The sequence below is a fragment of the Rhinolophus hipposideros genome (genome assembly GCF_964194185.1).
Source record: "Rhinolophus hipposideros genome assembly, chromosome: 14".
Classification (NCBI taxonomy): Eukaryota; Metazoa; Chordata; class Mammalia; order Chiroptera; family Rhinolophidae; genus Rhinolophus; species Rhinolophus hipposideros.
In genome coordinates this window covers 56,931,301-56,957,146 of record NC_138060.1, presented here as the reverse complement: position 1 = coordinate 56,957,146, position 25,846 = coordinate 56,931,301, and the positions used below count along the sequence as shown (strand labels likewise).

Genomic DNA, 25,846 nt, shown 5'->3' with positions numbered 1-25,846 from the left:
ATTCCTCATCTCTGGTCGTGGGAGGAGGCCTTACCAAGATGGAGGTGAGGATGGGGGCCCTGAGGATCCACCACAGTAATGAGAAGTTGATGATGTCCCAGCATCTGGGTAGGGTGCGGTGGGGGAGGAAGAGAGAGGTTGCCCTCAGCCACAGAGAGTCAGCACTTCTTTAGTTGTCCCCAGCTCTGCCCCCAAACCCTTTTAGAGAGCATGGGCCCAGAGTCTGTGGCTCCCAGGCCCCCCTCATCCCACTCAGGGGATCTGCCCCAAGAGATGGCAGCCAGGAGGAGGGGGCAGGGTGACGGCTCACCCGTGATCCTCAAAATAGATCCTGATGATGGTCCACGCCATAATGAATATGCTGGGCAACCCTGTCAGGGCCAAAGGAGAGAGGAAGAGAGGAGAGGGCATGGGAGGCAAGGACAGAGGGCATGAGGGAGAGATTAAGGAGAAAGAACCAGACAGAGGGAGAGAGAGAGAAAAGGGCGGGTTACCAGTGCTGCCCCAAATGGTTGCATAGGTTGTTCACCGCTCCCCTGAAGGGGTGAAACTATGCCTAAGGGGCTGTGTCCCCCTAAAGGGAGAATCTTTTTCTAATTTTGGCAGTGGCAGTTTATAGACTAGCAGTGACCCTGCCTTTGTTTCAAGGGCTGAGGGGGAAATACAAGGATGTTCATAGAATCTGTCGGTCCCACAGCTCAGCCCTGATGCAGCTGCAGCCTGAGGGCACCTGCCCAGGGCCACACATTTGGGGGACTTTTATCAACCTTTGGCCGAGAAGCTTGCAGGCAAGACCTACAGCCCAGCAAGACCTAAGACTGCAGGCTGGGTTGGCGTCTGCCCCCTGGTGAGCTTTTGGGCCTTACTCCCTCTGTCCCCAGCCTGGTAGCCCTCCCTGGTACCATACCCCAGCCGATGAGTATGTACCCCCAGAAGTACTTCCGCTCGGAGAAGAAGGAGACCACAAGCAGGGTGTGTAGGTAGAGGCCCTCCACCAGCAGCCAGAAGAAGTTGGCCATGACACAGTACTGGAATAAGACCACGGCTGCCTTACAGCCCACCTGCAGGGGGAGGACGAGAGAGGGGGCTCACTTGGGCTAGCAGGGGTCCCTGCCCACCCCCTTCTCTGTCTGGGGTGACAAACACAGCAGTTGTACAGCCAGCTTAATCTGTCTTACTTTTGCATTATCTCCTTAAAAATGTATTCAGCGGCTTTTCAATTATCGCTGAGTTTTGATCATCGAATGTTTTGGAATAAGCTTGTGATTTTAATTATCCATCCATCAATTTATCATTTATTCATCTTCCTGTATACATATCTATCCACCCACCTACCCATACAACCATCCACCTACCTACCTATCCATTTATCCATTTATTTACCCATCCACCCACCAGACATCTATCCATACCATCCATCATCTATTCATCTTCCCATCTATCAATCCATCCACACACTTACCTATCTATCTCTTCACTCATCTATCTGTCCACCTACTAGACATCCACACACCTAGCAACCCACACACCTAGCCATCTATCCATCCATTCATCGACCTGTCCATCCATCCATATACTTATCCACCCATCCACCCCCTACCCATTATCTATCCAATTTTTCTTATTTTATCCATCTATCCTTCCATTTACTCAGCCACCCATCTACCTACCCATCTACTTAAACCACCACCCCACTCCCACCACCTATTCATTCATCTTCTTCCAACTAGGGTTGAAGGTGTCTGGAAGAGGTATGAGGCAGAAGTATTGCTTGCATTTGCAAGAGTCCCTTTAATGTGTGGGCTGTGGGCTGTGGACTGTGGAGTGGGGCCCAGATGGAAGCGTTGAGGGGAGATGGGGACTGAGAAGAGGGAAGTAGGTGGGGAAAGGAGAAATTGAAGAAAAAGAGGAGAGGGGCGGGATGGCCATTCCTCCTGGGGGCCAGAGGAGCTAGTGGAAGAAGGGGTTCCCCAGGCAGGTGAGGACAAAGGAGGAGTCAAGGAGACCCCTGAGTAGGACAATCAGGGGCTATGGGTGGCCCACCTGGCATGATTAGGTCTCCTGGGCTCTCTAGGTCCTTGCTCAGAAACAGTGTCCCGTTTCAAATCAAGCAGAGCTTAAAGCCACTTCCTCCAGGAAGCCTTCTAGCTTCCACTCCTCGCAGGACCGAGTTCCCACCCTTCTTTCCTGCATCCTTGGCTTTAAGACATCCTCAGAGAGCAGTCTATGGTTGGAAAGTCCTTCTTTAGGTCACTCTTCAGTCCCTCCTGCTCCAGGCTTGCCTGTTTCCCTCACCCTCCCACTTTCGCTTTACAATGAGAATAACTCAGCTATTTAATAGGACAATTATGTGTGTTTCTCCTAGCCTTCCAAAGCTTCATAGGGCTGGTAATGAATCGAGAAGCCAGTCGCCACAATTACCCCTAACGAGTGCTCTGGAGGCTGCAGGCTGCTCCCCAAGTCTGCCGTGTTGAGATTCCTGAGACGCTACCATCCTAAGTTCACTCTTTGGGGAGAAGGTACTTCTGGCCCCTGATCTCATGCACTATCTCCGCCATCCCTCATGAAGCAATGAGTCACTGACCGCCAGGAATGGGTGGGAGCCAAGGCTAGCCTGGAACTCTCTGTCCTAGCTAGCTCGGGGACACTCAGGGAAGGGGCCCTGAACTCAGAATCACCTGGAGATGGACCCCTGAGTGACAGCAATGAATTCTTAGATGCTTACTTAATTTCCCTTCCTGAGGAAGTCCCGGAACTTACTGATCGCAGGGGAACAGGAGGGCTGTGTGTGTTTGGACTGGCTCCAGATGGCAAGGGGAAAGTAGGAAGGGTGGCATGGTGAGCAGAGCCCTGGGTCTGCAGATGGCAGACAGCAGAGTTGCAAGGAAGCTCGGAAGTCCTTGCATAGATGGGGAAACTGAGGCAGGGAATTTCCTAGGGTCACATGGGGACTTAGCAACAGAGGTGGGACGGGGGAGCTGTCGGGAAATGTCCCATTTCCCAGCAAGGAGAGGCGTTTCTCATTGGCAGGAGCAGGTGTGTGAACTCCCAGATGGCCAAGCACCATCTCCTGTTGTGGGGAGAGGAGTAGGATTTGAGGATCTGCCAGGCGTGGTCAGTTCGGGGGAGGGGGCTGGCCATCCTTGGAGAGAGGAAGAGAGAAAAGACAGAGGGAGAGAAGAGGAGGGAAGGGAGAAGGAGGGGGAGTGGGGGAGAGAGAGGGAGCGGAGGAGAAAGGAAGAGGAGAAAAGAGGAGGGCATGGGGGGCAAAAAGGAGAGGAGATTCAGTGAGACAGGATGAAGGAGACAGAGGGAGGTGGGCCTAGGCAGGGTCCTCACAGAGCTTTCAGAGCAGGTTTCCGACTTCGTGTCGTCAAAGAGGATCAAATCCTTGATGAAGACGGAGACAGCCCTCAGGATGAAGGACACGAAGAGGTGCATATGGATATAGTTCCGTGTGCAGTGCAGCTTCCTGTGTGAAGTGGGCAGAGCTAGGAGGTCAAAGGGCCCTCGGACCCCCACCCCAACCAACATTGCCCAGTGCACTGAGTGAGGGCCGAGCAGATGGGCAGACGGGGCATGTGGCCTCCGAGGGCAGGCCCTGCCCCAAAGGGGAACCCTGTCCCAGGTACCCCATCCCCAGGGGCAGCCTGGCCTCCAAGAGCCTCAGCTTCCAGGTGCACAGGCCCCACACTCTGGTACGCCATCCCCAGGTACAAGGCCATCTTGTGGGGAACTAGGCTATGGCAGGTAGAACACCTAGCCACGTACTGTCTCTAGGGGAGGCTGGCCTGGTAGGGGGGCTGGAGCAGGGACTGCACTCCCAGGGGGTGACACAGCAGGTGGGCAGAGCATGCCTCAGTCAGACTGGGCTCAAGCATCGGAGTGACCTGGCTAGGTTTTCTCTGAGGCTTATTGCTGGGGCTGGACCTTACCTGAACAGGCTCAAGATGGCCATGGCGATCAGAAGGGTGGCGAGGGACAAACTGTAGCCAGTGGTGTAGCCAGTCTTCACAGAACTGTAGAACATTTTCAGCTGCTGCTAGAGGGAGGTGGGTGAGGATCTTGGGTGGGTGTGGGGGGAACTCACCTAAGGGTAGGGCAGGGTGGGGTGCCCTACACACCTGCTTGCCCATCCCTGCCTTGGCAGATGAGGAGGCTGTGCTGCCGCCTTTAGGCTCCAGGCCTCCTGCCACCCTAGTTTTCAAGACGGGACAGAACTGCTTCCCAGGGTGGGGTTGAATTCCTTCCCTCTCTCTGCTCATTCAGGGGAAATGTCAGTGAGGGAAAAAGCAAAGACCTCACACGTTCCATTTGTCCATTCATTCTTCAATCATGTGTCCATGTGGGAAGGGAGGAGGTAAAGAAGACACTGTGGGGGTGCTTTCCCATTTTGGGGGATCTCGGAGCTGAGTCAGCAGTATAAAGGCAGGACAAGCTGGATCCCAAAGGCTTCTTGTTGGCACCCTCTTGATGCCTTCCCCAGGGAACACACACACACACACACACACACACACACACACACACACGCAGAGCCATAGTCACTGGACAGGCCCCTCCTTCCTCTTTGCCTCCCCTGCTCCCAATGCCCAGTAGAGGCAAGTGGTTAAGAGAGATTTAGGGGTTCAAATCCTGCCTGCTGATCTGTTGAGCCTTGAAGGCCTCTGAGGAAATTGTTGCTCTCTCGGGAGGAGTGAAAGACTGTCTGAGAAGGGTGTCTGGGGTGCGACAGGTATCATCACAGACAGACACACACACACACACACACACACACACACACACACACACACGTGCGTTCACATACCAAAGTGGTGAGGGCTCCTCGCTGAGGACTCCATTACACTCTAGCCTCCCCACCAGGGTGCCTGCCTGGCTCCTGGCCCCATATCCTTCCAGTGACCACCTGTGCATCACCTGCTCGGGGGACATCCCTGTCCTGGGACTGAGAAGGGGGGTCCTCTCCTATCCCCGTTCCTGACTGGCTGGTGGGGATCCGAGGTGGGTTCCTTCCAGGATCTGCACCTCGGTTTCCCCTACGCACATGATAGGGGGGATGGTCTCTGCCTGCCTTGCCATCTCCAGAGCTAGAGCCAGGCGCCCATGAGGCAGGGGGGTGGCCTGGCTGGGGATGAGCCCCCAGAAATACAGGCCTGAAGAGGGAAGAGGAATGTGGAGGGCAGAACCCAGGGGTCCTGGCTCCCACACCGATGGCAGCCTCACCCCTGGGTGGGGAAGAGTGGAAGGAGCCTAGCAAGCCCAGGCACTTGGGTGGGGTGTGTGGGGGGTGTATCAAGGCCCACCTCATCCAAACCTGACTCCTTATCATCGAAGCCACAGACGTCAGGGTAGGGGCCAGGCTCCAGGTGTGTCCAGCCCTCCTCAGTGCAGCTTCGGCTCACGTTGCGGTCTGGGTGGAGGGCAAGGGTGAAGAGGGGAGGGTGAGGTATGGAGTCTGGCTGTCTGGGCTCAGTCTGACTCCCACCAACTCTGTTGTGTCAGGCTCCAGCTGCCCAACCTACACCCCGGGGGAACCTGGGGCAGGGAAAAGCCCCTCCAGGACTTCCAGGGGACCCTCTGACACAGGTGACAGTCACAGCAAACATTCCTGGGCTCAGCCCCCCGGCCCTTGTCATGTCTGAACCTGAACCCAGGTGCCATGTAAAGTCTGACACTTGTCACAGATAGCTTGGATCCTTGGCTCGGAATGATCCCTGACCCTTTCCATGAGCTACATGTTGGCCCTTGTCATGGCCACAGGAGCTGGTATGGCAGACGGTTTCTTTGTCCTGAGGGTAAAAACAGGAGTCCTCTGGCTGGGTCAGCCTGCCTGGGCCTATCAGCCCGGGTTTGCTCCCACACCTGATGGGGTTCAGACGTGCTGCTGGAGAGGGATCAAAGGTGAGGCAGCAGGTGCATGGGGGTTGGAGGACACCCGATAAGAGTGCAGCTCTGTACTCCTCATAAATGGGGAAGCAGGAAAACCTGCCCAGGTAAAGGCATGCACGAGGGGACGGACTCAAGCAGCACAGCATTGCAGGATCTTGGGGCTGAACCACACTGAGGCTGGGGCTCCAGGGCACAGGACCACTGAGGGGGCATGTGAGGCCAGGGGTACCAGTGGGACTGCCCACTATCCAGCCCGGGGGAGGTGTCCTCTTCCCTGAGAGAGAGAGAGAGAGATGGATTTAAATAGAAAATGGGTGAGCCAGAGTAGACCTCCCCAACGCCACCATCCCGGGGACGCATGAAAGAGGCACTGAGCCCAGGGAAAAGCTGGCCTGTTAGGCTCATCGGGATGAGAGGAAGGTGGGAGGGAGGAGGGAGAAGAAGAACCGAGGAGGGGAAGCAGGAGGGGGAGGAAAGGAGAATAGGTAGGATAGGGAGTAAGGGGATAGAGGAATAAGGAGGGGGAAGGAGAGAAAAGCAGGGGAAAAGGTGAGGAGAAGAGGAAGAGCTGAGGAAGAAGATGGGTCCTAATATCCTTGCCCTCGAGTTTCTTTCTCACCAGCACCACCAGCATCATCACTATCATCACCATCACCATCAGGACCATCGTCGCCACCATCAGCAGCATAATCAGAATCATCACCGTTATCCACTCCATCACACGTTTTGAGAACTTTTCACATGTCAGTGCTGTATAGAGCACTTTAGGCACCGTATCTTACTGAATCCCCTCAACCTTCCGGTAAGGAAGGGTCCTCTTTAGGGCTGGGTGGCCTCTTTGAAGAGCCCTGGGACTGTGGCCCAGGCCTCAACGGGAAGTGCTCTTGAAGAGATCTCAAAGACAGTCACCATGGGAGCCCAAGAAGCAGCCAGGAGTCTCTCCCCATTCTCGGCCTGGGAACCAACAGACCTCGTGTGTGCAGGGAAAATATGGAGGGTGTGCGCCAGGGAGGGGCGAGGGACTTGAACCCCACATTCTACCAACCTCCTCCCACTCACCATGGCTGAAAAAGAAGTCATGGCCCACCACTCCATTCTCCATGTGAAAAGCACCACTCCGTGACCAGAGGTAGAAATCGGGGAATCATATTCTCCCCACTGTCCCCTCTCTCCCCCTATGGTCACCAGTCCTGTCCCAGCCTTTCTGTCTTCACCACCACCACCATCTCATCTCCCCTGATTTTACGTAGGAACTTTCTGATGGGTCTCCTGCTCTCCTGCCTCCTCCAACTGGCTCCCCACCCTGAGATAGCCGCAGGGATTATTAGAAAACCTAGACCTAACCCTGGCACTCTCCTGCTGAAATCCTGTCAGTGGCACCCTGTCCCGACCAGCCTGGGCAGACGTCTTAGGCTGGCATCAAGACCTTCTTTCTGGCTTCAGATGCAGGGGGCGGGATGAGGGGAGGAGGTGTCCTATAGACCCAGTTAACATAGGCTGTTGAGTCTTCTCAACCAAAATAACTATCCTGTTTTTTGTTCTAAAAAAAGTCTCTTTGAACTATTTGAACTATTTGAACTATTTGAAGGTAAAAACATCACAGATGAAAGACATGCAGACCACAAATTAAAGGACTAGGCCCTGTGAACATTTTGGGGACCTGCTGAGCAATCCCTCGTCAAGCTAACCCTGACCCCAGGTATTTTGACCTTGCCTGAGAGAACGGCTTCTTTCAAACAGAAGGTCACACAACCCTTACCTTCTACAAGGTTTCTTCAGCTTTCCCTGTAGAACCAGGTCCCTTCCAACCTTTCCAGGGAGAACACTCCTTCCCTAGCCCTAGTATCCAGGGAGCCGGGATTGGCATCACCCCTCCCCTGCACTTTCCTCACTCGCCATCTTCCCTCTTTGGAATTTAATGTCAGTTGCTCACAACTTCATCTAGTTGCCCAGGAAAACACACCCTCTTTACATTTTTCAGCCCCTAACCTAGTAGCTTATTTCTCGCAATCATTTTCGAGACTAGGACCGCCAAGTAGAGTTGTTCAGGCTGTTCACTGCACAAGGGCATCTGGCTGATGGATGATGGGGGGGGACTACATTTTATTTCATATTCAGCTTGCCACTAGGTGGGTCCTGGTGAGAGGCTGACTCCGCCTGAGGCAGGGCTGGCTGCGGGTTTCTTATCTGCACAAAGACACCGTGTGGGCCCCATTGAGGCTGATATCCTCAGGATTAGGCAGATGGTAGGCTGGAGTCCAGGTTCTCAAGTGAAGGAGCGGCCTTGACAATTCCAGCAGGACCAGAAGGAAGAACCAGCGGGAGGAATGTAATTAGCAGAGCATCAGGGAGGGATGCAATTAGCAAGCACTTCAGGGATTCAAGAGAAGGCTGGTTGCTAGGTTCTGCTGATGGGACTCCATAAGACCGGGCGGAGTAAGTCATCTCCTACCTGCCCAGGTGCTGGGTTCCCCTGGAGGAGTCCTGGGCTAGCTGGGCTCTATACTGGAAAATGACACACCTGTGACTGTTCCCAGATTCCTCAGGCAGGGCATCAGGGTCTCTCCTTCACAGCTGAGCTCACAACACCGAACACTGGGGGGGCAAAACTGGCCTGCCCCAAAGAAACCGTTTGGTCTACCTCCCGTGCATGCCGTGCCCACTTTACAAATAGGGAAACTGAGGTCAGAGAGGAAAAGGCCACCTGGAGTGCGAGATGCCCGAGTCGTTCTGCGCTCCCTCTGAATCCTCGTCTAGGTCCTGCCCTTCCCCCAGTCGTCCCCATTGCAGCTCTCCCCCTCCCCAGGTCTTCCCCATCCCAGCCTTGTTTCGACCTTAAGCCGCCTCATCCCACAGGTGTTGATTGTCCCTTTCAATGATCCCCCCACCAGGATCTTTCACAGTGGCTCTTCCCCCCACTCCAGGTCTCCAGCTGCCCATCTGCGAACACCTGCCTTACATTGCGCCCCCCCACCCCTTCTTCTCCCTCCCAGCACTGCTGACCATTTATGACACGTGTGTTTGTTGTCTCGCTAAATGTCTCTCCAACTAGAATGTTAGCTCCCTGTGGGCAGACAGGGTGGCTGTTTTATCCCCCACCCCTGCTACCTTGTGTTTGTCTAGCCCAGTGCCTGTCACACTAGCATGTATTGAATAAACATTCACTGAATGAAAGAATGGCTGACCACATCGTGCTGTAAGCCTCTTTAATTACTCAGTAGCAAGAAAGCCCACTTCCTCAAGCGGCTCCCCCTTTACTTTTCTTTTTTGCCTTATATATGAACATTCATTTAAGCAGACATGACAAGGTGTGTAAGCAAAGCCATGCGGTGGCTTCCTGGAGCCCGAGAGGTCACCAGCCCCAGGCAGGGAAAGATTGAATCATGAGCAGGCCAAAACAACGGGAACGAGGGAAGCATAATTTAATCAAGTATCTGCCAATCTATTATTAATTGCTGAGCAAATATTTAGGGAGCCCTTCCCACTTGCTTATCTTTATGTGAAGAGATAACCAAATCCCACGAGTCCTTCAATGCCAGTGCATCCTCTTCCAGGAAGCCTCCCTGATTCCCCTGGGACCACTTTTCTTTGCCTTCTCACTTTCTTGAGAGACGAATCCCCACTCTAGATGGGGTGCCACTTGTGCCACCCAGCTCCCTCATTTCAACCCAGGCTCTTACCTTGAATGGGGGAGAGGTTGAAGGGGCAGGCCAAGACGACCACCTGGCCCCGAGGGGTGGCCGGCCAGCAGGTGAGGTTGTCCCACATCGTGCTGCAGCCTGTGGGGTAAAGGCAGAGGACATGGGTCAGCATGGTGCCTCTAGCCTCGGGGCCTGAGCTTCCAGGTATCCACTCTCTCCCTCCTCTGTGAAGGGAGGCACAGCCCTGCCCAGACTATACAGGGCCTGTCCTGACAGGGAGTGGGAGGAGGCCCAACTACAGCTCCAGAGTCCTCAGTGAGGACGGCGCGCCCACCCCCGGAGGTGTTTGAAGAGCAGTGGGGGGTTCTTTTGTTGGAGACTAGGGGCCTCACCCTGCATTTGACCAGTAGCAGGGGTCAGGTTCTGCATGGTCCTACACATTGATGAATTGTGCAGCTTCTGCAAGACTTCCAAATCAGCCAATGGGCCTTTGTGTTGGTGAAAACCTTTGGTAACAACCAGAGCCTGGACTCTCACTCCATTTCACTTATAAACACAGGGTACTTATGGTACAGGTTTAACATCATACACAGAGTTTTCCCGGAGTGTAGCTACTGAGTAAAGGGAAAGAAGGCTGGGCTTTGTTTTATTCTGAACTTTACCAAGAGTTGTTTAATGTTCTGGAAAATCACATAACCTACAGCAGTGCTGCCCGTGATATGCGAGTCAGTGAAGCAACGTGTAGACCAATCTGTATTTACAGCTGTCCCATCCCCTGAATTTGTGACTATATCAACCTTCATATTATGTCTTCTTATCTTGTAGTGTGTTCGGGTCTGAGTAGGTAAAGAGTATTTTATTATAAATCACTTTCTTTTCCATTACAACTAGAATGCTGTTTTAAAAAAAATGAATGCGTGTGTCCTGAATGCATGTTCATTTTATGACAGTAAAGGAGGTACTAGAAACTATATTTTATAAAAAGGAAGTGTTCACAGTGGGGTGGTGGATACTGGGGTTCAGCTAGTTCTTGAAGAGTCTTCATAAAACACACATGCCCCCCAACTCAGCCGAACTGTGAACTGTGATGGGCACGGTACATGTCAGGGCTTTGAGAAAACCCTGCATCACAGGCTGTGTTCTCCACCACGTACCTACTAGCCTGAGGGCCTGGCGGGTGAAGGGTGCACAGTGGGGTCTCTAGGGGTCTGCTTTAATAGGCAGATACATAGGCCATGGTTTTGTCAGTTCAGGATCTGGGTGCCCCTCAGGGACGAGGGTTCCCCTGAGGGAGGTTTAATTGTCTCTTTGCAACCCTGCCAGTCCCATAGATTTGCTCGGAAAATCCAACCCCTGAGCCAAAGTCAACGACAGCTCTGCCAAACCCAGCCCAGCCCAGGTCCGAAGGTTCATGAGTTCCCAAGAAGGGGGCCTGGGAAGAGGAGGTGGAAGATGTCCCCACTTGAGGAAGAGCTTCAGGACTCTGAATGCTGGAGGGGTCAGGCAGTGAGGAGGGGTACCTTCCATGACTGCAGCAGCCAGGTGGTATCTGCTGCTGGATGCCAAGAACACCTGGGTCCCTAGGGCTTGGCCGAAGAGCATAGCCCGCCTTCCGAGGGGATCCCAACACGTCTGCCTCACCCTGTCCTGAGGCTTCTGTGGCCTCGCTCTGGCTCTCCGTCCCTCCTCCATTTCTGTGCCAGCCTCTCTGGAGGCCATGGAAGGGCCCTTCAGGCCAGTCAAATCCTGCTAGTGGTTCAAGACTGTTAATAATACCAGCCAACACGTACATAGCTTTTTATGTGGGAGGCACTGTTCCACCCTCTTTCCGCAAATAACTTATTGAACACTTCCATTTTATAGATGCGTTCCTGAGCCATAGAGCTGTTAGGTCACTAGTGCGAGGGAGAGCGGTACAGTCTGTTCACATGCTCCCTCTCCAGCAAAGCCAGCACTCCTGTTCTGAAGTGCTCAGTGCTGATTCCCTGGGGATTTTGCTCTGCTGGGCTTTGTTTAGCCCTCTCTGACAGCGTTGGACACACCCTGCTTTGCAGGCCGGTAGTTGTGTCTGGGTCCTCGCCAGACTTTGGCTCTCTGGGTCTTTAGCTGCGGCACAGGTCAGGAAGTGGATTTGGAGCTGGGTCTCTGGCCCTGAACTCAGCTTCAGAGCACAAAGGAGAGGGAGACCGGGCCCTGCCCTTGAGGAGGCCACACTTGGCCTCAAGCAATCCTCAGGGCTGGACTGTGACCTGTGCCGGGGTACAGCGGGTAGGGCAGCGGAGTCAGGGAAGAGAGGTCAGCAGGGAATGTGGTCAGAGGAGCTTCCTGCAGGGGGCAGTGGGGTTAGGAAGCCAAGAAGGTGGTGACAGCCAAGAAAATGTTGGGCACCTGGAGGGCCTCTTGTCCTGGGCTGTGCCCTGGGAGTATTCTCCATGTGCCTGCCCCATGGAGACCTCACAGGTCCCACCACATGTGTCATCAGGCCCACGGAGACAAGGACCCAGGCTGGCTGTGTGTGCCCATGGGGGCTGCCACCTCAACAGGAAAGAAAGCTCCACCTGGAGCCTGGGTGGGGGGTGGTAAAGCAGAGTGGAAGCCTCTGCTGAGTCATTTTTATAGACGTGCGTGTCCAGACAGAGACACACTCTGACAACCCTCCCAGGCAAACAGAACCCCAGACACACATGCAAACATACATACATGTATGCTTACTTGGACACGGAAAGACCAGACACAGGCAAATATAGGCACAGACAGATACACGCATAACTCACAGACACACATGCATAGATATGACTGGGTGTATTGTAGATATCCACACTGACACACTGACACACACACACACACACACACACACACACACACACACACCCTAAAACACAGAGACACAGCCTACCAGGCAGACCTATCCAGGCATGTTCTCAGGGCTTACACAAACACACATCTCGACACACAGACAGAGTCAGACATGGAGCTGCGGACCCCAGGGGTACAGACTCGGAACCAGACAGACATGGGCCAGGAGCACACACCTGGAAGTGCATGAACATACGCAGAGCCCCACACAAGTCCTGGGCAGACAGACTCACTGCCCCTGACTCATGCCTGCCCTCCTCTGGATCTCAGGCCAGCCGCCTGGTGACAAAGTGTTGGCACCTGACAGACACCCTGTGCCAGCAATAACCTCATCGGGATCACGAGGGTGCCTGCCCTGGGGTCCAGGGAGGGATACAGCGCGGCCTAGAGTCTGGGGTTGGGGCCTCTCAGAGCAGCCTGTGATCCTGGATTCCCCCTGTTGGGACCTGTCAAGGCCGGTCTGCAGCCGGCTCCTGCCTCCCTGCCCTGGTGGGGTGGGGCGGGTGCATAGGCAGTGGGCAGGTCCAGCTACCCTTTGACCCAGGCCTCAGTCTCAGTGCCCCAGGAGACAAGAGGCTGTCCCTCCTTGAGAGCTGGGGGAGGCGAGGCTACACACTCCCCTAGGTGCAGGAGGCAGAGAGCTGGGCACCAGAGCCAAGAAGGAAGGGCCCGGGAGGGGTTGCATAACTCAGCCTCAGAGGTGGCAGGGGCCTGGAGAGCCAGGAAGACATTAAAGATGCTCCTTGCTCTTGAGCAAGGTTGTTATGTAACTTGAAGCTCGGCCTCAGGGAGGTGACCTGGGAGGGAGCCCCGGAGCAGACACCTCACTCTCCAGCCCTCCCTCTCCCTCTCAGTGAGCCTGGAACCCCCTCCCCACCCTCCACTCCCCAGGGCAGTCTGTCTCTGTGCCTCCCACCTTCCCAGCTCTCTGCTTCTCCAAATCCTGCCCAGCCTTCCTAATCTGCCTCGAGGGCTCCTTTTGAAGAAAGCCCTTTGTATGTCCTCCCTTCTCAGCCCAGGGTAACTGAGCCAAGTGCAGTGCATTGGTGGTGGTGGGGGGGGGGCGGGGAGGGAGGAGAGGGCGGAGTGAAGAGTAGAGGGTGCTGTCATCTGATCCAATGGCCCTGCTGGGTGCTGGGTCTGGGCAGCTGCGCAGCATGGACCTGAAGGTGCCCTTGGCACCACCCTTCACACTGCCAGGCTGGAGCTCCCTCAGACCCCCTGAAGAGGAGTGGGGGGCCCCATGTGTTCACCCTCTGAGTCTGACCTTGACTCACCTAATCAGCAAGATAATGAGCTGATGGTTCCTCTGACCTGCTGAGGGTGGGTTGGGATAGAGAAATCGGTGTGTGCCTAAGGGCCCGTGTGTGGTGTCACCTCTGGGTGTCAGAGCCTCGGGATGAGAGGAAGAAGCTGGGCCTCAGTCTCCCCCAGCCCCGTAGTGAGTATTCCACACCTGTGCAAACTAGCTTACGGCCCCTTCTTGCTCTAGACTGCCAAGGTGGCTCAGAGCCTCCACATGGTCCCCAAATGTTTTCTGCTCTCCCTCTGAGATGCTAACAGTACAATGGCTTAATCCCAGAGTGTGGTGTGCTGGGGCCACTTGTCCCCATCTCAGCTGCCACTGAGTCAGGGGCTGAGAAACCTGACCTAGGAGCGCTCCCACCAGAGCTACCCCAACCCTTCTTTGGGCTGGGCCAGGAGGCCTCACTGTCAGAGGCCCCCACCATGCAGTGCCCTGGGCCTCCTACCTTGGGTGGGCTGGCAGCCATGGACATCATCGCCCCCTTTCTTGGAGAAGAGGAGTAGGGACCCCCAAAGACAGAGTTGGCTCCACTAACTTTTGAGAACCCCAATTTGGAATGCCCTCCTCAGCTAACAGCTGGGAGCTCCCCAGACCTGGGGTGGATAATGGGAACATGGAGGAGTGTTAGCGCCTTCCTTCTTCCATCTGGCTCCCCGACTTCTCCCAGCATCCTCTCCTCACCACCCAGAAGCAGCTTGGTGCTATCCCTCTCCAACAATGTGGACTGAATAGGATGTGGGTGTGGGCTCTCGACGTAAGTGGTGGGACTCCTTGGGGGTCTGCAGTGCCCGTCTCCCCACCGGGGGGGCCTCACCTTCTGTTTCGTCCTCCAGCTGGCTATCCTCCAAGCACTGCTGGCGCTCCGCCTCGAACATCCGCACATAGTCGCACACCTCCCCCGGCAGCTCATACGCCCAGCCGCGCTGGGGGACGGAGACAGGAAGGGGACCCATCAGTTTCGTCCACGACCCACATCTCGTCCACAAACTCCAGGAACATGGGCCAAGCAAGGCCCGGTTGCTGGACTGCTCCAAGTTCCAGACTGAACCCCAATCCCAACCGCAGACCGAATCCCGAGCCTCACTCCAGAATGAAGCCTGCCCTTGACATGGATATGTCCCCAAAATGGGTCCATCATCCCCAAAGCTTGATCTGTTTGAGGATCCTGTCACGGCTTCTTGGTGGCTCCCCCAACCACGGCTGTAACAACTTGGACTCTGTGGGTAACCCGACCTGGACAGAGGAGAGAGGGTCTGTCCTTGGAGGCCCGAGCCGTCCATGGAGACTCTGCCATTCTCCAGCTGGGTGGGAGGGCTGGGAGTCCTCTGTCCCTGCTTCAGTCTCCATGGATGGGTGGGGCCCAGATATTGCCACCTCGTTACGGGAGGTGGACCCTGGCCTCCAGTGGCCGGGGCCAGGCCTGGGTGGAATACTGGAGTCCGGTTGCATCTTCCAGCCTCCTACCCTCTCCAGGAGCCTATGCTCACTTCCCTGGGTCACCAGCTGGGAAGGCCACACCGGCCCTCCTTGCCCAGACCTCAACGGCCGTCTTCTTAGCTTCTAAATAATTCAAGCTAAGTCAGATCTATCGAGGGGGGACATTTAAGGAAGTAAGAAAAGCCCCTCTAGGAATGGTTCGCCATCCGGCCAGGCATCCTCTGTTTCTGGGAGGTGGGGAGAAGGGATGGGAAAAACTCAAGCTTCTCCCCTCGCCTCCCCTGCACCCATCAATGGTGGGGAGACCTGTGTATCAGGGGGACATTGGCTCTGGGGTCAAAGTGAGTGATGGATGAATGCCCGGTAGTGATAGATGGATGCCCAGGAACAGCCGGAAAATTCCGCTCTTGGGAGCCGTTGGGTGGGGAAGGGCAGGTGAAGGCCTCCACGGAGGAACTGCTGGGCTGGTGGCAGCTGTTGACTGTCGCATTCGTTTTAGGGAAAGGGCTGTCACCCTTAGACACTCCATATCAGTTTCCTCATCTCTGCTTAGGGAGGAGAATGTCACAGTCCCCAACAGGGCTGTGGGGAAGAGTCCAGCAAGATTGCACCAGAATCAGAGATTCTCAGTATCTCTTTAAATTTGTCCTTCCCACCATGGGACAAGGACCTCACCTTCCTGGACCTCAGTTTCCCTGTAGGCTAAATGGGTCTTAGTCACCTTCCCTGTTGACTCAATGGGTTTTAGCAGTGGGGGTGTGGGGAGACGTAGGTGGTCTAGTTTTCCCTCAATTCCTTCCTTTGGGAGGGGTACCTCTCTGGCCTGTAGGCACCAAGCGTGTGACTCTGACCATTGTTCTCAGTGAGTTGACCCCACTGAGAAATAAGTGCCCAGGTACCAGTGAACTCTCCATTGCTATAGAGGGAGTTGGGAGCGGGGGGGAGGGGGTCCAAGCTGAAGCTGGACAACTCAGTGCCAGAGACGCCACAGACCTGCGTCCCTTTGTTGCAGGCTTTGATGGGGCCTCATTGTCACAGAGGTCCCCAGTTTTCCCAGCTAAGCACCACAGCTGACCAAGCCCAGGTCTGAGAGAAGGTCTCCTTGTTCAAAATGTCTTTCAGACTCTCCAGCACCCAGACCTCACTCACCTATGTGCCACGGGCCTGGAAGTCACTCAGTGAATGCGGTTTCCTTCTTGGACCGTTAATTTTACCAACCAATTGGGGTAAATACATTAGCTGGCAAATCATTTAAAACTTGGCAGTAACATGGAACGATTACGGAGCAGGATGCAGTTATTTGTATAACTGTTTAAAACACAAGATATAAGACTTCAAGGAAATGTGCTGTAGGCCCTCTTTGGGTCATGTCCTCCCTCTCTTGCCCATAAGAGTTCCCAAGAATGAGACACTTGACATGACTGTCTTAAGGGATGTGGCCAGCTCTTTCCGTTCAGGCATGAGAAGAGGGGTGGCCAGATGGGTCCCAGATGTGGCCTCTGGAAGAGGAACCTGGGGACTGGCCATGCCAGCCAGTGTCCCACTACCTCGCTTGCTTGGATCATGCTTCTCTCCCAGGTACCTTCTCAGCCCCGTTGTCCTTCAGCAACAGGGTTCAGTCAGCCTTCTGCCCCTTCCCAGCCTCTCCTGCCTCTCCTGCCCATTCTAACCTCTTATCCTCCCACAACACGAAAGCAGGACGGATGGTAGTGGACATTGGTTGTTGCTCCTTTCTACCATCCATTACCCTCCTCTAGTGCCATGCCCTCATCTCCACCTGGGAAACCACCTCCTTTCCCACTCCTAGTACATGAGTCCTGACAAACCCTCTTCTAGGGGACCAACATGTGACGGGCCTGAGCCAGTCAGAGCAACCCTGGCCATAGTGTCTGTCGGCACATGGCCCAAGTCAGGCTACTCAGAGCCAGGAGGCTCATTCCTGGGACTCTGGATTAAGCAATTAGGCAAGTGGATTTGTTCTTTCCCACTGGCCTAGAAATCTTAAGGGATTCGGGGGTTGGAGCTACTGCCACCATCTTGTTGCCAAGTGGAACACAACCATAAGACCACATTAACTGAAGGCAGAATAGAGAGATGGAGAATCTTTTGACATTATCTGAGCCCTGGCATGTAGCCATGCCTGAAACCAGTCCTGGTTCCAGAAACAGGACTCAATACCTTTCTCTGTGGCTTGAGCTAGGTGAGTTTTCTGTCCCTGTAACCAGAAGAGTTCAGACTTGTGCTCCGAGGACAGGAAAACAGATGTCCTCACTGGCTGGGCCCTCTTACCCCAGGGCTGTGGCCATACTATTTGCCCAGATATATTTCTTTTCCAATCACGAAGGCATCGCAGGATTCATGACAACTTCTGCCTGCCACTCTCTGAGGGTGGAAGGGTGTTGGGTCAACTTCTCTTGCCGGCTCTGCTCTCCTAGCAGCACAGCCACGGAGCCCTTCCCGAGAGGCAGTTTGCAGAGCTGGGAGCAAGAGTTCCCAGGGTAACCCAGGAGCCTGGGATATCTCTGAATAAAGTGGGGTTGGTATGGAAGATGAGCTCTGTCTTCACCACAATTTAGTTGAGTGCTGGGCCCCATCTGGAGAAGGGTAGAGGAAATAGAAACCCAAAGAGAGACCTGAGGTCATCCAGCAAATACACATTCCCAGAAGAAACTGAAGTCTCTGACGGCTAGTCTGGACTCCATCAATCCTTCTCCACTGCCTTGCCTAGGGCCATCTGGTCAACCATTGCCCTTTGGGGGACGGGGCCAGGGCAGCTCCCTGTAGCCTTATCACTGAGGAATTCAGGCAGACTTTGAACTTCCTCTTCCACTTACTTCTCTGTTCTAAACATCCTCATTATCCCTCTGGACTCCAGACACACCAAGTTGGAAAACTCCCAGCCGGATACAGGCAAGCCTTCTGATCCACGGAAGGGTTCCAGGGTAGGATATAGTTGGGGCGTGGCCTTCATAGAGAATGGGTAGTAGAGGTGGGTGGACCTCGGAGGATGTGTAAGAGTTGGACAATTAGAGGTGGAGTCAGAGCATTCCAGAAAGCAGCAGCGGTGTGTACAGAAGCATGGAGGCATGAAAATGCCCAATACATTCAAGGTTGCAGGAAGTCTGGTATGGCTGCAGCCGGGGGCCCTGGAAGCATCCGGAAACAAGCTGGGAGATACAGACAAGGGCCAGGCCTCATCAGTTCCTGGGCTAGTGCAGCCGCTTTCAGCCCCACCACCTTCAGCTTGAGGTGTAGTGTGATCCCCATTCTCGTTCTCCTGCTTCAAATCTCTCAGGGGCCCCACGGCCTAGGAGTCAAAGCCCACACTTCAACATCAGCATTCGAGACCCTTCCCAATCTCACCACTGCCCACGGTCTCGCAACTTGTCTCCTGACGCCCCATGTGGAGAGGAGAAAGCTGGGCTTTCTTCCAGGCCCTCACCAACTTCTGTGCTGAGCTGAGCTCCAAGCGAGCCTAAAGTCAGCCTGACCTTCCAGTTGGTTTGAGGTTAGAGTTTCAGGGCATACGGGGTCCCCAACACCTTCTCTATGACAGGAGATCCGGAATCCAGTGGAAGGGACCTAGGCAAGAGTGAGGATGTCTATAGCATCTCTTTAATCCTGATCCTCTGTGTCCCCTGCCGTGGTATTTGCTGGAGCAGGGAGGTGACCAGACAGTGAGGTGGCAGGAGAATCCTGAGTCTCTGATTGGGGGCAGGGATTACCAAAATTTGTTACTTCCACCTGCTCAGCTGTGCTCCCGCTTCTCTATCCCCAGTGTGAGGGGCTTGGGAGAAAGCCCTGCATTCTCCTCTCCACGTGGGGCCCCTGAGATTTGGGATAAAGGCTGGGGTTATGGGTGGGGAGAGTGAAGGTGCTGGAATTTGAAGCCGTTAGATGTTAGGGTCTCGGAAACACAGGGTGGGCCCGCCTCGTGTTGTGGGCCATACCCAATCCCCTCAAGGGGAGCCTGAGACCACAGCCACTGGCCTCAAAGCAGAACCCCCAGCCTCATCCAGGTCCAGAGAACTCTGGCAGGTGGAACCGAGGGAAACAGAGCAGTGTGCCGGGGGTGCAGGAGTCCCTCCCAGGCGTAGCTGGTCTCAGAGGCATCGAAAATGCAGCAGGCTGGATTAGGTGAGATAGGAGAAAGAACTGGATTAGGTGAGATAAGAGAAAGAACTGGATTAGGTGAGATAGGAGAAAGAACTGGATTAGGTGAGATAGGAGAAAGAACTGGATTAGGTGAGATAGGAGAAAGAACTCTCTGCCTGAAAATTACCAAGCACTGGGAGCCACCATAGGGGACTGGGCTTTTGAGGTTTGTCCAAAGAGGGCTCTTTTTCCTGCCCAGGATGGTTGGAGGGGGCCAGGGATTGGGGAATAAAGGGAAGGGGGCTGAGTAGTCCCACGTACCATTCCCCCATTACCATCTCATAGCTTATGATTTATCTAAGCCCTCCTCAATTGAAATCATGGGGCAGTGAAGGATCACTGGGGGAAACTGAGGACCCAGAGAGAAAGTAGTGTGATCCAAGGCACACAGAACCACAACCCGGCTTCCCAGGCTCCCCCCTCACTTTGGCTTTTGTGTTGCAATTGGCAAGGACATGGAGAGCCTGCATCAGAAGAGGCAGAGGGGAGAGGAGAGAAGGAGTAAGAGAAAAGGGCAGGGGACCAGGAAGGTAAGGTAGATCACGGAATCCAGAAGTCTCAGAAAAGAGGAGAAACATACTTTGCAAAGGACAGAGAACCAAGTTGAAATGAGACCTCATCTTCCTGGGAAGGGGCATACGCAACACTTTGTGGGGGGAGGTCATCGGAATGTGTAATCGCTCGATCTAGGTAGTGGCTACAGGGGTGTAGACATGTGTGACCATTTCCCAAGCTGTCACTTCGTATTTATGCATTTAATTAGTTAAAAACTATCTCTAAATTCCCAGGGCAGCATGTGGCATGCCATAGCCACTTTGGAAGAAGCAGCTCTTCTTAGTGAGATGGCAGAGCCTAGTTAAGCCCACAGATTCTGGACGCAGACTGCCACTTCCTGGATGGGTGACCTTGGGCAAGTCACCCCACCTCATCTATAAAACAGGGACAATGACAGCAGCACCTACTTCTAGGGTTGTATCGAGCCTAACATGTAAAGCACACTAGGGGACTACTAAGAAGTGTCAGCAGTAACTGCCAAAGCCAGCCCAGCCCCTCATGCCAGGCTGATCTAACTGTTACCACCCAGTCTTAATACCTAGGCAGCTGTGCCCACCAGAGGAGAGGTGTCGAGACTCACAGTTCCCCTCGCCCCTTCCTATAGTCATTTCTCTGCACCGCCCTGTAGTTTTACATCCTTTCGCCAATAATCTGAATCTTCCCGTGTGCAAATCCATATTTTGCCAATCACGCCATCCCTTGGGGAAGGCTGAGCTCTGGGTAGGAGAAGGGTGGAATGAGAATTTGTGTGTGTGGGGAGGGGGGCAGTGAGGCAGAGGGGGAGACAGGGAGGCAGGCATGGGCTTGGGGCAAGACAGAGCTTTCCACAGCTTAGAGTGGTACCAGGACAAGGGCTCCTGTTATTTGAGAATGCAAGCAAAGAGACGTTCAGCTTGGGGTGGAGCTGGGTCTCATCTAAGGGCCCTTCTTGCGAGGTTTACTTAGGGACACAGAGTCTTTCAGGGTTTCTTTGTAGAGGCTCACGGTGAGAATGGCCAGTGAAGTGGGGACACCAGGGATTCAGGTTTAAATGCTGTCCCTTGATAGTCATCCTGGGCACTCTTGGGGAAAGAGGACTCAGGTTACAAACACGATGTCTGTGGGTGACGTTGGTGTTGGGATAACCTATGGAGGGCTGGGCACCAGTACAGGGAACCACAAGACTGGGAGTCCTCCAGACACAGGGGCTGGTTGGTGACCACGTTCCTTTCTCTGGGAACCCATTGTGCAGGAAGAACTTGTTTTTAAGATACCAAGAGGCACTTCCTGAGAGATATGGACCCTCATATCATGAGCCACATCAGAGGGGGTGCATATAAAGATAGGATCCTGTCCAGGGAAGCTCAGCTCAATGCTCACGCACACTGCCCAAGGTCCCCGCGCTTCTCACCCAGCTCGCTCTACAGTCCCTTCACGACATAGGCAGGAAAGCTCCTTGCAGTGAAACCCAAACCCCTGAAAATATCACCATGTGTCTTGTGATGATTGATTCAAGGCTGCTTGGGGAGATTTGAATATTAGATATTAAGGAAACCTATTAATTTTGTTAGTTATCATAGTTATATAGAAAAATGTCCGTTGGTTTTAGAGATGCACCTTAAAATAATTTGGGATAAAAGATCATGATGTCTGTAATTGATCTTAAAATACTTCAGCCAATGAAAGCAAATGAGGCAAATATTAATTGTTAAAGGCTAGTAAGTGTCAAACCGAGGAATTGGGAGGGATGAGTGCTAGAAATTCCTGCACTGCCATTTTGCTAATGTCACTCCAAGGAATGGGTATTTCCATGTTCATTATACTATTCTCTACTTTTTTTTGCATGTCTGAAAAATTTCAAAATAAAAGTTAAAAAAAAAAAAAGCAACCATCATGTGGTGGAGAGGTTAAACTGTGTCTCTTTTTCTTTTTTTGAAATATGCCTAAGATATGTGAGGGTTTGCATACACTGCACATTTTCCCAGGTGCGGTGAGAACTGCTTTGTGTTGGGATGGCACACAAGGGAGGGTGGAGTCTGGGAAGGGGCAAAGAGAAATGGATGGGGCTTTGTCTATCCCCTGGCTCCATTCCTGTGTCCACAGCCAAAAGGGCCACAGTGAGGGGCCCGGGCGAGAGGCAGGCTCGGCCCAGGTTGGGTTGCCACTGACGCTGCCCGCTTTGACAGGGGGCACATTACCTACCACCACGGGCCCTCCCTGAGTGGACCCATCGCCTACCGAGGCCTGGAGCCTCACCTACCCCTTAAATTATCTGGCTACCTCATGAGGACAGCCCCTATCCCCAGGACTCCTGCCTGCCCTGGGGACCCCTGGGCAGGTGGGGGCAACAAAGGGCTGAGAAAGAGACCACGAGGCCCCCCAGATGGGGATCAAGAGGAAGGAACGACCTGTCACACAGTTCACTCAGCAGTTTCATCTCTCCCAGGTCTCACAGAAGTCCTGACAGACCACCAAGTCCGGTGCAGAGTTGTGAGGCTCAGGGGAAGATTAGGCCCCACTCAGGGTGGAGCTGCCTCTAGCCCAGGCCTCTTTCCGTTTCTCCTGCGCATTGGGCCAAGGGTTTTCACCCTCCCTTTTGTGATGAGAAACTGAGGCCCTTCCAAAGAAATTAAACATGTTTTCAAGGTCAACTGGCCGTTGCTGTGGAATGGGGTGAGGACGAGGTCTCCTGGCCCCAGTTCAGGCTCCTCATGGAAGCTCCAGAAACGTCAGGGAAGGCTGAGATTCAAGCCACCAGGGTGGGAGGGTGGAAACCTTCGATGGGAGCTCGCTCTTCCAGAACAGTCCCCTAGAAGCCATGCTCAGGCTTTACTGAGGTTGTCACTTCACTAGAGGAGGCCTGACACAGCTGCAGCCATGTTTCCTAAAGCCCACAGGGTGGCCTGCTGGGGACCAAGAGGGCCTGGGCAACTGTGGACAGACAGTCTCCAGAGAGGTTGGAAGGAGATGGCTGAGGCAGGATGCCTACGGCAAGGTGAGGCCTTCAGGGGCAGGTGGCCAGCAACCCACTTCACAGAGGAGTTAGAGGAGCCATGCCTCCCCCACCCCCGAGCCACTAGCGTCTGTAGGGAGCTGGGGGCTTCCTCTTCCTTCTGAGGTCGGGCCCATTGGTCCTACCAACAGAGGCTGTTTTGTGGCCTCAGCTAGAAGGTTGCCCATTTGGTCAAATTCTTTAGGGCATTGCCCTGCCTCCTCTAGGGAGCCTTCCCTGACTTCTTCTTTCAGGACTTAGTTCTGGGAGGCTGCACCCCACAACCACCTGGGATCTTCTTCCTGGGTCACCGGCTCTGCTTTTCCCCACCAGGCTGAGAAACTTCCCAGGGCAGAACTTGGGTCTGTTCCTCCTCTGTGATATCCTTCCCCGCACCGCTGGGTTGGGCATTCTCCTAATCAGTTTTGCTACCAGTGAGGAGCCTGTGCCTGCTGTCCAGGGGGTACAGGCAGTGGAGGGCTGGACTGGTGGCCTTGGGGAGGACTTCCTCTTCTGAGACACTAGAGGTTTTCTTTCCTTTTTTTTGCTTCCGTGTTCAGAGATTTCCCCTTCCCAGGCTGAGGTCAGGGCACCATAAACAGGAGTGATAAGGCCTTGGGCCTTCAAACTGAACTTTGCAGCTGCCATTTTATGGTTCTGATAACGTCTGCCGCCCCCCCCCCCCCCCCGCAACCTTCAAGTCCGGCTGGAGCAGGATTGCCTGATGTCCATTCAGTGCAGGAGCAAGTGGCTGGTAAGAAGTAGAGAGGGAACTGGGGCCCTTCATTCCAACCTGCCCTCACCCAGTCCTTGCTGAGTCCCTTCTCCTCCCTCTGTGGGCTCAGCCCTGAACTGGGCTATGGGGCACACAGGAGGGGAAGAGACCTCAGCCCTTGATCCCATGGGATGGTCAGAAAAGCCCAGGCTGGGAGGTGAGTAGGGCTGAAGGGTGGGGTCAGAGGTGGGAGGGCCGAGGGAAAAGGAGCAATCAGGGAAGGCTGCCTGCAGGAGGAGCTAGAGTTGGTTACAAAGTGAATAAGATACATTTGGAGGAGCCAGACTCGGATTGTTGCAGAAGGTGAGGCAGATATGACTTAGCATGAAGGGAAGCCTCACAAAAAACACTCCTCACCTGGGCTAGAGGCCTCCAGGGATGGGGGAATGGAGTGTCAGTGATGGTCTCAAGATCCCTGGCACATCCAAGGAGAATTTGAGAGGTCGGAAACTAGGGTTGGGAGAGCCAGAGGATTGTTGAGGCCTGGAAGCTCCATGACACTCAGGGCTGTAAGTGGTGCCAGAGCTGTGGCCTCAGGTGCCTGAACTTCATGAGGCTTTGAGTGCTCCGGAGGTGGGTCTCATGACTATCAGTGGGACGAAGGGAAGCTCTTGTCAACTGACATAAGGTCTGCTCCCAGGACAGGCAATGAGCGCCCCATCCTCAAGGTGTGTAAGACATTAGGTACATGGAAACCTGCCCTGGTGGAAGAGACAGTAAGGGAGGTAACATGGGACAGCCAATCTGGAGCTGGTGCCAGATCTGGTACCCACTGGGTTTTAGACTCTGCCGAAGCAGCGACCCCAGATTCCTCAAGTCCTGGGGTCAGGGCAGAGAGAAGAGCAACCTCAGTCCAGGTCTGATTGGTAGGGGACAGGAGTGGCTCTGGAGTCATTAGGCCTCACTTTGCCCATCTGGAAAATGGGCTTGGGTAGATTCAGTGAGTCTTGAGGTCTTCCCTGATCTTAGAGAGAGATGATCCACGTGTCTCCTGCCTCAACCATGATTTGCCCTGTAGCCCAGGTGAGCCACCCACAGACACACACACACCCACACATGGGGCATGCTGGCCCAGGTCTGGGACATACACATACCCATGTGGGAATGAAGCAGAAGTGGGAGGAAGAGGGAGGACACGGCGTATTGGCTGTTTGATCCCTGCTCAGCTTTCCCCATGCACATGGCTGGCTCTTGCTGATAAACACCACCCCCAACCGCTCACTGCCCACCAACCTCCACCTTGGGCTCCCTACCTTTCACCTCTGCGCAGTGAGAGGGCACAGGAAGGATCTGCTGGTCACCCACCTAATCCCCAATATCCCTTTCCAGGTCCCGGGGTCCCCAGCGCTGGATCTGCGGCTGAGCCGTCCCTCCCCACGTAACACACAACGCCCTACAGACACCTCCAAACCGGCACAGCACGCAATGCCGACCCTCACAGCCTCCCTCCCACTGTCTGCCAGACCTTCCATTTCATTCGATCGCAGCTCCCGACCCCGCATCCACTAATCTCCCCACCCCACGCACACCCGCAACCACGAGACGGAAGGCAAGTGTGGAGCCCGCTCGCAACCGCAGCCCTTCCACGGGTGTCCTAGATCACAGCGCCGAGCGGGCTCCGAGCTGTGCAGGGAGGGACTAAGCGCAACCGAGACCCCTCCCCTAGGGTCTATATCCGGTCCCAGGCGGAGCCGCGAGGCGAGACCCGGTGCTCGGCGCTCTCGTTCCCCGCACGTAGACGTGCGCACAGACGGCTGAGCTCTCGCCGCCCCCACTCCACCCCCAGCCGCCGGGACTCCGGGTGGCCCGGCGGACACTCACCGCGGGGCGGAGGGCGCAGGCAAGGGCGCCGGCCAGCAGGCAGAGCCAGCGGGCAGGCGGCGGGCTCCGCGGGCTCATGGTCCGCCCTGAGCCCGCGCCGGTGGCACCACGCCGGTAATGGGCGGGCAGGCGGCACACCGCACGGTCGAAGGCGGGAAGCCTGGCAGAGTGGCGCTGCCGCGGTGGCCCCAGAGCTCAGAGGCGCCGTTCGGGGCTGGGGGCGGGCCCTGGGGGCTCGTCTGACCGGCGGCGGTCACAGCCAATGGGTCCTCAGAGGCGGGGCCACAGCGCAGGTGTAGGCGGGGCTGGGGGGGCACCCGGCGCGTGGGGAGTCCCTGGGTTCCCTCCGCCCATCCCGTACGTCAGCCCTCAGCCTGCAGGCATTGACAAGCCTTCGCGCCCTCGGACTGCATCCCGGGAGTCTCGACACCCTAACACGTCTC

General features: G+C 54.8%; 1 protein-coding gene across 3 annotated transcripts in view; it reads right to left on the bottom strand.

The window, feature by feature from the left end:
• Positions 1–25,587, bottom strand: part of VIPR1 (vasoactive intestinal peptide receptor 1) — a 32,777-nt gene extending 7,190 nt beyond the window's left edge. For 2 of the 3 annotated variants that reach the window (XM_081072348.1, XM_081072350.1), the window contains exons 1-9: positions 25,404–25,587; positions 14,504–14,612; positions 9,567–9,665; positions 5,301–5,407; positions 3,936–4,039; positions 3,340–3,472; positions 908–1,061; positions 311–371; positions 35–104 (exon numbers count right to left, since the gene is read on the bottom strand). In XM_081072348.1, coding sequence (XP_080928474.1) covers positions 35–104; positions 311–371; positions 908–1,061; positions 3,340–3,472; positions 3,936–4,039; positions 5,301–5,407; positions 9,567–9,665; positions 14,504–14,612; positions 25,404–25,481 — 915 coding nt within the window. In that variant the 5' untranslated portion in view covers positions 25,482–25,587. Of the gene's footprint in view, positions 1–34; positions 105–310; positions 372–907; positions 1,062–3,339; positions 3,473–3,935; positions 4,043–5,300; positions 5,408–9,566; positions 9,666–14,503; positions 14,613–25,403 lie in introns of all 3 variants that reach the window. The other variant, XM_081072349.1, reaches the window with a different exon arrangement.
• Between the last annotated feature and the right edge of the window lie 259 nt (positions 25,588–25,846).